Genomic DNA, 10461 nt, shown 5'->3' with positions numbered 1-10461 from the left:
TGTATCAAATGGCATGACAATCCATACAATAGGTGCAAACATTCATGGCAATACATCTATTACTTATTATATGTCAGTCTAGTCTGAAGTGGTAGGCTAGACCATCGGGTAGCTATGCGGATCGACAAAAAAAAAAGAGTTCTTTTTATACACGATACAACACACAAAAACATGCATACACAGAGACACAGCACAAACACTTTCTCTTTATGGCAGTCTACAAATAGAGCACTTGAATCTAGTGACGCATTTTCTCACTGGAGAGTGTCCAGGGAACACCAGGTCAGGAAAACCTAGTGGGAAGAGCATGGGGTTGGTGGAGGGTGGTGTAGTAGCGTGAAAACAAGAGAGTGGGGCTGCAGAAAATAGTGCTGCAATTTTCTGAGAAACTATGTGGCTGTCTGTCATTAAAGGAATTAAATGCATATTCCCCGGTGAGGAGAAATACAGCGAGGCACAGACAGATGAGACACACAGCTTATAGGCACAAATGTCACAGGACAACAGTCTTTGACATTTGAACCTTTCCATCACGCATCAAAGTCCGTACGAATATTTTTATGTAACAGTGTGCATGCGTGATCGTGTGTGTGTGTGTGTGTGTGTAGCATTATGATAACCGTAGATTCTCTGATGTAAAGAAAACAGCAGTTGGGAAGAATGACTTGCTTTCCTGCAGGAAGCAGGCCGGGAGGGATGATTTGATAAGGCTGGAACAAAAACAAACAAAAATATTAGCAGGATAAAGCAACATTTGAGGGAGTGAATCAGTGGGTGAGTGTGAAAAACTGAGTGACCTTAAAAGGCCTCGTGGCCCCACTGGTGACTGAATGAGCAAGTGAAAGGGGGACTCGGGGTTATCTCTGTGAAGCGCCACTGTATTTATAGATCATCTCAAAAAAGATTCCCTGCCCCCTTGATACCACCCGCCCCGCCCCTCCCCCATTTTCAATTAGCCCCTGATGGGTGGAGTAATGCAATCAGGAGTAAGTACAGCTCACCCGCAGCCTCCTCTCTCAGTCTGCCCCAGACTCCGCACAGGCACACACTCCTCAGAGAGGAAGGTAAGACCCAGCTCTGTTCAACTGCTCCACTCTCCATCCATTCACTCGTCCATCTTTCCACCCATTCGTCCTTTCACTGGTCTTCATTCAGCATGTCTTCCATTCTCCGGGACGCAGCTGCTCACTGTGCTCTGGCCTCCTCCTACCTGCCTCCCCACCCGCCTTGCTCATGTTCTCCCTCTTTCAACCTGCACAGTGCCTTCACTATTTAACCACGTCTTCTCCTTCCCCACTTTCTGTCCTCCTGTCTGCCTCAGAGACAGAGCCTGACTCCCTTCTTTTATTAAATCAGTCTTTTTTTTGTCCAAAAAGATGGCAGCCCAGAGTTCATTTCCACCCTTCTTTCCTCCCTTTTCATCAAGCTCACATTTCCCTTCAGCAAAACTCTGTTGATAAAGGTGTCTGCTTCTCACTTGTTATTACACAGTAGTGTCTACGATTTCTTCCATTTTCGCAAACTGGTTTTATCTTTTCCTTTTTCTTTGTGGTTTAACAGCATTTGACGCACTTCACATCATTTTGGTGTGATGAAAATCAGTAGAAAATCTTGTAGTCACACTTTCTAAGTGTGGAAAAGTACCTGATAACACAATACAACAACCAAGGGATTTGGAAGGTTCCAGTTTAACTTGATTTAACATTTAATTTCATTATCCACTTAACAGGCCATTAGTAGTGTCTGTTGCTCATATTTAGTTAATGAAGACTTCCTCTTGAATTGCTGCTTTGAAAGAGTAGAACATGGATATAATTAAGCTGTTTAGGTTCTCACTGTCAGAGAAAGTGCTGGTTTATGGTTTGAATTTCTTTAGAAGGTTGGATAACATTTTTAAAGACAGACTCTTCTGCATCTTTCTGGAAGTATGGATAAAGTTTCTTGAGCCATGTACGAAACTTTATTTTTCTTTTAATCTGACTAAAAGCTAAAATTCATTGCAAAAACTGGAAAACAATTGCAAATTTAAAATAAAAGCAGAGTTGATCGTGTGGGCAAAAACATACTGGAATTTTCTGGGGATAGACCAGGCTGCACAGTGGTCAAACACTTGCCGTCCAACTGGCCGTAGCTCAGTTTGGCATCAAGCAATTTGCACTGAGAGACTCCCAGATGGGCAGCATCAAAGAGACCCCAGAAGCTGGGAAACAGCTGCCTGACATGTCTGAATAGCTGAAGGTTTTATTTGTGGCAGTTCAGATTATCCTGTTTTTATTTTTAGGAGTCAGATAAATCCTTATATAAGCTAGGTGAGTCATGGTGGGAGCAGCAGACAATGAGGGAACGAGGGAGGGGTTGAGAGCAGAAAGGACAGGCAGATTAAACGTCTCAGCTCCAGCCAGATGAAAGATACTGACCTCTTGAATGTCGGGAACATCACAAACCACTCATGGATCTAATGCTGGACCACCGATGTTGCAATACATGGCGATCACAAATAGATAAAGGGGAGGAACTTCTGACAGTCCAATAAAACAATGAGATAAAGGGAATAATGAGAGAGGGGATTCATTAAAAACAAAAATGTGACAAAAAAAAAAAAGCAGGAAAGACTCAAACAGTGGTCAGGAGGGAATGTATAAGCAGAGATGTTTTTTTCTGGCCTCCTTATATGCTCAAAGCTTTGCTGAGGAAATAAATGGACATATAGTCACATGAATAGTAGAGCATATGTGTCTCTATGGCACTAAGAAAGACACACATACACACACTCAGATATATAGCCCACATTCGTAGACAATAAGAGTATTTAAGCACAGGTGGGATAACCAGAGGGCTTAACAGGCGGACCACGAACAGCTGCAGATTGTGAGCAGACATTATTACGAGTGCCATTCAAACCCACTTATACACTGACACACACTCACTCACGCACACACATGCATGATGACAAGGGATACTGTGCTCTGGTGCTGACAGCTGGACGTGAGTTGACGGATGGGTCAGTGTACAGTGGCATTGTGAGCGCTGGCATGCAGCGGGGCAAAAGTCGACTGTCTCCAAGCAGGACTGATAAGAGTTATTTATATCCTCCTCATCTGTCGCCCTCTACTCCTGACACCGAGAACAAACTGAAGGGCTGCCGAGAGATGGGAGAGAGAGATGAAAGCGGAAAAATGCGACACGGAAAAACACTGTACTGTGAAGGATTCTCATACCAAACGTTTCCTGGAAAACCTTCATTGCTTGGAACTTACTATCTCTAAGAAACTGCTCTCTGCTGAGGATCAGTGGCACTCCAAAGATATGTGATATAATATGTAAAACTTCATTAAATCATCAAGGTACAGATGTTTCATATGTGGCGTGAATCTGATGTGGCGGCCTACCTCAGCTTCCAACCGCTTTTTGCATGAAGCCACTGACTTTTGAAAGAAAACTTTTTCTCCTCTCCTTTGTATTCCCTCTCAGGTGAGTGACTCCGAGTCAAAATGACCGAGCGCTACGACTGCCACTACTGTAAAGAGTCCCTGTTTGGGAAGAAGTATGTTCTGAGAGAGGAGAATCCCTACTGTGTGAAATGTTATGAGAGCCTGTACTCCAACACCTGTGAGGAGTGCAAGAAGCCCATTGGCTGCAACACCAGGGTAAAGATATATCACAAACTGCATATATGAGCCCTAACATGCTCTTTCTGTAGGTTTCTGTCTTGAACACTATTTATCATCTCAGTGGGCATAGCTCTAAAGGTCCATCTGCTGTTCTTGTAGGATCTGTCCTACAAAGACCGTCACTGGCATGAGGAATGTTTCAAGTGCTTCCAGTGCAAGCGCTCGCTGGTGGACAAGCCCTTCTCCACCAAGGACGAGCAGCTCCTCTGCACTGAGTGCTACTCCAATGAGTATTCCTCCAAGTGCCACGAGTGCAAGAAAACCATCATGCCAGGTAGGAAGAAAGCCGCAAAGCAACATATTTAACTTAAGATGACACATCAAGCTAGACAGTTAATATCACATTTTTTAACACAGCTGCTGGTAAAAAAAAAAAACACTAGATCACTTGAGATCACACAGAATCCATCTTGCCAGGCTTCAAGCTATGCATCTGTGGCCAAACCACAATGGTGGACTGACTCAAGACTGTTCATTTGAGAACAAAAATGGTGGCTCTTGTTGCTATGGCATCAGTTATATCATAACTGGAGAATATTTCTTCACTGAAAGAGCAAAGGGAAGCACTGAAGGTTTTTGTCTTCGGAAAAGATGTTTGCTTCTCCCGACAGGCTTTGGAGTCCTACTAAGTTTTATGGTTCGTTGATCTGATTGGTTGAAGTTAGCCCGTGATAGTCATAGAAAGAAGGTTCATCCAATCACCTGCCCTTTTTCACAACAGTTTCTGTGGACAATTTCCAAGATGGTTCTGTGAAACAGACAAACCATCTTGCACATCAAGTTGTTGTAGAATAATAATAATAATACAGCACAGGGTCTTATATATAAAAGAGTGTCATCAGCATACATGGACACTTTGTGTATTCACATTGGTACAATGTGTATGGTAAAACAGGAGCATAAAGGTGACTATTATTTAGTCCACATCATTCTGTCAAGTAAGGTTCTCACCAAAGTACATAGTATGCAAACTGCCTACATTTAAATTATGTAGTCAATATCTACATTTTTTAGAAAGTGAGTGAGGATATAGGGCAATCTCTCCTTAAGGTTGTTATCTTTATCCAAGGTGTTCTACAAAAGCAGAAAAGTGATGAAGCAAAATTGCGGCTTACTTAAAGAATTGGTAATTGTCCTCAGAATTGATATGTAAACATTTCGGATATTCCTAATATTTCTGTAGACATTGAGAATCAAGAATGAGAAGCTAAGCTCAAGTTTTTCCATAAATTTCACAGATTGTTCTAAATGGAATTTTTTTTACAAACAAAACCAAAATGATCAAATGTGTATCATTTCTTGACTCCGAAATGCATGTTTTCTATGCTGTTTCTATTGCTGTTCTCTTTGCATCCCTTCACTAACTCCATCCATTCCCTTCCATTACATTTCTCTGAAGGCTCCAGGAAGATGGAGCACAAGGGGAACAGCTGGCACGAGACCTGTTTCACCTGCCAGAGATGTCAGCAGCCCATAGGCACCAAGAGCTTCATCCCTAAGGAAAACCACAACTTCTGTGTGCCCTGCTATGAGAAGCAGTTTGCCATGCAGTGTGTGCACTGCAAGAAGGTCAGACACCCAACTGTACAAACTCTCAAGTGTGACCGACTTTCACAGTAGTACTCAATTACTCTCCATCTTCACTGAAACATGTTTACGCCTGTGTGGAATAAAGAAGTGTAACATTATGCCTTGCTCCCTCTCATCAGCCCATCACCACCGGCGGGGTGACCTACCATGACCAGCCGTGGCACAAGGACTGCTTCCTGTGCACTAGCTGCAAGCAGCAGCTGTCTGGCCAGAGGTTCACCTCGAGAGATAACTTTGCCTATTGTCTGAATTGCTTCTGCAACCTTTATGCCAAGAAGTGTGCCTCCTGCACCACCCCCATTAGCGGTAATCAATCATTTATAAACTTATTGGTCACCCTGATAGGAAAAAAAAGATAGTTTGTAAAATCTTTGGCTTTTATGACTTGGACTTGTTCTTCTCTTTCAGGTCTTGGAGGCAGCAAATACATTTCCTTTGAGGAGCGCCAGTGGCACAATGACTGCTTCAACTGTAAGAAGTGCTCCGTGTCCCTGGTTGGCCGTGGCTTCCTCACTGAACGCGATGATATCCTGTGCCCAGAGTGCGGCAAGGACATCTAATTCGCTCCGAGGGACGACGGATACATCTGATTGGTTGACCATGACTTGATAGAGGAACGACAAAGATACAATACTATCAGAGCACAGCATCTTTACTGCTAAGCATTACTATGAATGTACATTGTTGTATGTCATGAAATTCAAACTACTAACAGTGTTATTTGAATTTAGAAAGTTTATTTAAGTTAAATGTTCACTCTTTGAGAAAAAGTCATTACTAATAAAATAACCACTGGCATAAATGTTAAGAGATTATCTTCTGAAATACCAACATGTTTGCAGATAGACAATATATGAAGCATTTTGAAATAAATCTACAATATTAAGGTAGACTATCCGCTTTGAGGTGTAATAGTAACTACTGCTTTGTGCATGGATTAGCTTGATACTGTAATTAGTAGACGTTTTGTGAATGAGTTCTGAAATCACAAATTAAATATAATAACTGTGTCTTTACTCTTATAATTGCTAACTATAGCTGTGTATGAAATCACATGAATTTCAGAATTGAATGTGAAAGTTACTGCAGATAGGTGGGTCTAAGGCCTTAAAAGGAATTTTTCCTTATGATTTGTTGCAACAATATTATTTTAAGAGTACATTAAATACTGTGTATATTACAATACCAGCAGAATAACATTGGTTACAAAGATGATTAGTTTTCTACTGTAATTAAATCAACAAAAGTGATTCATTGTATTGAGACGATTTATTTAAAATGGTGTTGGTACAAACATGAGACTGGATTTGAGAATGGATTCAAAATGCTTTGTGAATCTTGTTCCTATCTACATCCATTTCAAAGACTGTAACTGCAAAGTCAATTTATCCACAATTCCAAATAAATAGACTTCAAAAAGACAATATTTTTGTTTAGTCCATATTCCTTTCTTTTGCCTGAATTATTAAAGGGTGCTATTCAAATATCTGCTTCTTCTGTGCCAAAACGGTTATTTAGCAGTGGATTATGATCCAGGTATACAAGAAAATCATTTCATCTCAATGTTATGTGCAACATAAGCACAATACAACCCTACACTAATATTTTCAAACCCTCAGCAAATTGTGAAACAGCACTGAGGTTTGAATAAAGCCAAAACTCAGTGGAATGAAGTTCACAAAAAAAACAGTTTAAAATTTCAGCATAAGGTTCAGCAGAACCTGTGGTTTGTGTTCTTTAAAAAGGTATACCAGAGAAAAACGCTATTCAAGTCACAGAACTACCAATTGCTAAATTATAAACAAAGCCCAGGACTCATCCTTGCAAATCAGTACTGGAGGCCCTCTTACTAAAACCAATGTGTGCACAGAAACAGAGCATCAAAGGCCAGAATCTCCTCAAATGGTACTTCAGAAAACAAAACTCATGTTACTTGTTTTGTCCTGTTGGAGGTCTCCATGTGTGGGAGCTGAGGAGAGTTGCTGATCATTGATGGTAAGGGCACTTGAGGTTGTTGTGGAGGTCTCCAGAGCACCGTCCCTCCTGTCAGCTCTCAGAGCGGAATGAGAGCTGTGAGGTGGCCTTGACACACACAGGTAAAAAGGGTTTGCATTCCCTTTTGTGATGCAATTAGTGTGAGAACTATTGTATGATGGGGAGAGTACGGGCAGTGGGAAACATCATTTGGTGGGAGGGGAGTGGTCTGTCCTTTAGGGCCTGCGCTCTCATCAGGTCTGTGTGAACAGGGGTCAGGGCCATGTCACATGCTGGATCTTTTTCTTCACCTCTGGAGACTTCATTGCATCCTGAAGAGATTGAAGACAAAACATCTACAGTTATTCCAAAGAGTGCTAAGAAAAATAAGCAATGCAACACATAATGCAGTGTGTTGTTGATTCTTTCATAATTTCTATCATTAATTTTCTGTTTCGTACAGACTGAAAAGATTTGAATCGCAAATACACTGATTCTCTTTCTGACAGTTTATGCTTTTCCCACACAATTTGACCTTTATTGCCAATTCTTTGAAGCTCAAGAGTAAATTACAGGGTATGACCAATTCCCACTTTTCTCTATTTTATTTTTTTGCTATTTTAGGGGTATGTTCTCATCTTCATTTACAGTGTCTGCAGCTGTCTTTTAAATATATTGCATATCAAAGAATCATATATTATGAATGTATTGTTGAATGATTTGCATCCCAATTACAAAACAAGCAATACAACTAAATACAAGAAACACAGAACAATAATTGTCCACATATACCTTAAATCCCACAGTAAATTTGCACGTGATGCTTGACTGAGGTGACAAAACAAAAAGTTCCTACCGAGCTGTTTGCTTCTCGTTTGAGGTTTGTGTCTGTGTCACTGCTGCGATGGATGGATGAGGAAGAGGAAGATGTGTTTCCAGACAGCCTTCGGATGGGGTTCGAGAGGTTTGCAGCAGGCGGAGGTTTTAACCTGTCTGTGATTCCTGTTGACAGGCTGGTTCCCTCTGGTTTCTTTACTTTTAGCAGGCCCGAGTAAGAGGAACTGCCATCAAACACAATGAGAGGCCTTTTCCTATTGTGGTCGTTACTAGAAGTGGAAATGACCAAACAGCAACGATCAGTTGTGTAAACTCATGTTCGTAGAAAGGTCTCTATTTTTGAGCAGGTGCGCAGGGAGAGGCTGTGTGCTGACATTTTTTCAGTAGCACACTGAGATTAATCCCTCGCCTGTACCAGATTGGTATTTTGGTGACTCATTGTGCATTGCAGTGGGAGGAGGGACACAGTGGAGGGTGTACAATTGCCAACCCAGCATTGCACTGCAATCTTGGTGCCAAGAATGACTGTGTTTTGTACAATCTACCGCCCACCTGCTCAGAGCAGGTCAACTGCACAGCACATCTGTGTTCTGACATATTTTTCTCCTTGAATTGGTGAGTGCACATGCATACAAACTCCTCTAAGATCAAACCTTTAGTCACATATCGCCTTTCACTTGTGTTTCACAACTTTTAAACCTGATTGGTATGTAATCACACAGAAAACAGTTTTCTGATTAAAGCATTAATGGCTGCGAAGCAGAGTAAAGAGCAATGACTGATTCTTATAAACAGCTGTAATCTACAGTGTAGCCCATAGCTCATGCTAAAGGCCTTTCCTTTACACTAACATCACCTCTCTTTCCAGCTATCTGATTACTCACATCATATTCAGATCCACTGGGTAAATTAGACAAATGTACCGATCTGATCTGTCACATATCAATCAGTCAGAGGCGACTGATCCACGTTTGACCTAGTTTTTAATGCCATCACAATCCCGTGCCTCAAATCACCTAAAAATTATTCCAATCAGTTCCATGCAGAGACGTACACAGCTTTTAAATTGGTAGAAAAGAGAGCACTGGATTAGGGGCTTGAGGACTCTGAATAAGTATTGGGGAAAAAAAGTCAAGACTGATGGATCGCTATTAAATTTTGAATAAAATGTAATTTTCCACTAGCGTGGTCAGGTAGATGTGTGACAGCAATGACCAACATGATGTGACAGAGAATCCAGTATTTAACCAGCACTGGTGGTAAATACAAGATTTGTGCATACAAAACAAATGCAGAGCTTATAAACTATGATGCTTTAGTGTAAATTACACTACTTAATAGTGTAATTAAGTGTAACTACTAAATTATAATTAAACAGTTTCTACAAATGGAGCTGAAACACAGAAAATTAACTGGTATCTACTCTGATATTCAGAATTATACGCTCACTAAATTATTTATCATCGTGAATTATTATTTCTGTTTTGCAATTTTGGGGTTTGACAATTGATTGGATGAAACCAGCACGGAGAAGGTGTCACTTTGGTTTGTAGAAATTCAGAATATAGTGAGAAATGCCATCCCAATTAAACAGAGCTCAATCAGCTGATAGAGAAAATAATCAGCAGTTTAGGTCATAATAAAAAAATTCATTGGTCGCAGTCCTGTACAAAGTAGATCAAAATGAGTTTCATTTCAACCAACTAAAAATCTACTTTTACTTGCACTTTTACTTGTAACAGAGTATTTATTTTTATGTGGTATTAGTACTCCTGTCTAAGCTAAGGATCTGAATACTTCCTCCATCACTGTTCACCAGACTGGTCTGACCTGCTGTTCATGAGCTGCCCATTAAAACACTGTAGTCCATGACAAAAGCATCCAGTGCAGTTAGCGTCACCTGTCTGATCTGTGACCGGCCGGGGTCTGCCTCCCTCGGCTCTTCTCCATTCTCCTGCCCCAGCGGCTGTTGGGTAAAGTCCTCTGCGGGAGCGGGATGACATGACGGAGGTAAAGCTCTGTGAGCCGGTCCCGGCTTTCGCAGTCTGTGGTACTGACATGTTTCTGATTCGGCCAGAAAGAACTGTTAGCTCACATTGATAAGACTGATAAGACAAACATTAGTCAACGTGTGATGCTTAGAAATTGAACAACCAATATAAACAGACAGCTAACGTGATGCCGACTGTTAGCCGGTATGCTAACATTATGGCATCCTTCCCGCGTTGCCTCCACATTAAATGACACTTTCCATGTTTCCCTCGAAACATGAACTCACCTCATTCAGGATTAGCTGCATAAACTCTTGAGACAACAGCTCAGGGTGCAGTAAAAGATCCACATCTGAGGAGACCACAGCCTTCCCATCTCGTCCCGTGGAAGTCGCCAT

At 41.3% G+C, this 10461-nt stretch overlaps 2 protein-coding genes across 3 annotated transcripts; one reads left to right on the top strand and one right to left on the bottom strand.

Moving 5' to 3' along the window:
- The first annotated feature begins 1012 nt into the window (after window positions 1–1012).
- fhl2a (four and a half LIM domains 2a) lies at window positions 1013–6664 on the top strand. Its single transcript, XM_041950148.1, has 6 exons — window positions 1013–1064; window positions 3472–3647; window positions 3771–3945; window positions 5071–5240; window positions 5381–5567; window positions 5670–6664. Exons 2-6 carry the CDS (start codon window positions 3492–3494, stop codon window positions 5819–5821), a joined length of 840 nt encoding a protein of 279 aa, XP_041806082.1. The 5' UTR covers window positions 1013–1064; window positions 3472–3491; the 3' UTR covers window positions 5822–6664.
- c13h2orf49 (chromosome 13 C2orf49 homolog) lies at window positions 6060–10461 on the bottom strand. 2 transcript variants are annotated; one of them, XM_041950149.1, is made up of 4 exons: window positions 10351–10461; window positions 9973–10136; window positions 8092–8341; window positions 6060–7567 (listed from the first exon to the last, which is right to left on the bottom strand). In XM_041950149.1, the coding sequence occupies exons 1-4, from the start codon at window positions 10459–10461 to the stop codon at window positions 7511–7513; spliced, it is 582 nt and encodes a 193-aa protein (XP_041806083.1). In that variant the 3' UTR covers window positions 6060–7510. The 2 variants fall into 2 exon arrangements, with proteins under 2 accessions (XP_041806083.1, XP_041806084.1); XM_041950150.1 differs by having other exon boundaries at window positions 8092–8296.

The sequence above is a fragment of the Chelmon rostratus genome, chromosome 13 (assembly GCF_017976325.1).
Source record: "Chelmon rostratus isolate fCheRos1 chromosome 13, fCheRos1.pri, whole genome shotgun sequence".
NCBI lineage: Eukaryota > Metazoa > Chordata > Actinopteri > Chaetodontiformes > Chaetodontidae > Chelmon > Chelmon rostratus.
This window is presented reverse-complemented; position numbering and strand designations above follow the sequence as displayed.

Bases quoted from the DNA above. Each gene is read 5' to 3' on its own strand.
- fhl2a (XM_041950148.1), top strand. From the start codon at position 3,492: ATGACCGAGCGCTACGACTGCCACTACTGTAAAGAGTCCCTGTTTGGG. The intron at 3,946-5,070 runs GTAGGAAGAAAG...ATTTCTCTGAAG, and splicing joins CAAGAAAACCATCATGCCAG to GCTCCAGGAAGATGGAGCAC. The intron at 5,568-5,669 runs GTAATCAATCAT...CTTCTCTTTCAG, and splicing joins CTGCACCACCCCCATTAGCG to GTCTTGGAGGCAGCAAATAC.
- c13h2orf49 (XM_041950149.1), bottom strand. From the start codon at position 10,461: ATGGCGACTTCCACGGGACGAGATGGGAAGGCTGTGGTCTCCTCAGAT. The intron at 10,137-10,350 runs GTGAGTTCATGT...TGGCCGAATCAG, and splicing joins TGCAGCTAATCCTGAATGAG to AAACATGTCAGTACCACAGA. The intron at 7,568-8,091 runs GTAGGAACTTTT...CAATCTCTTCAG, and splicing joins AACGAGAAGCAAACAGCTCG to GATGCAATGAAGTCTCCAGA.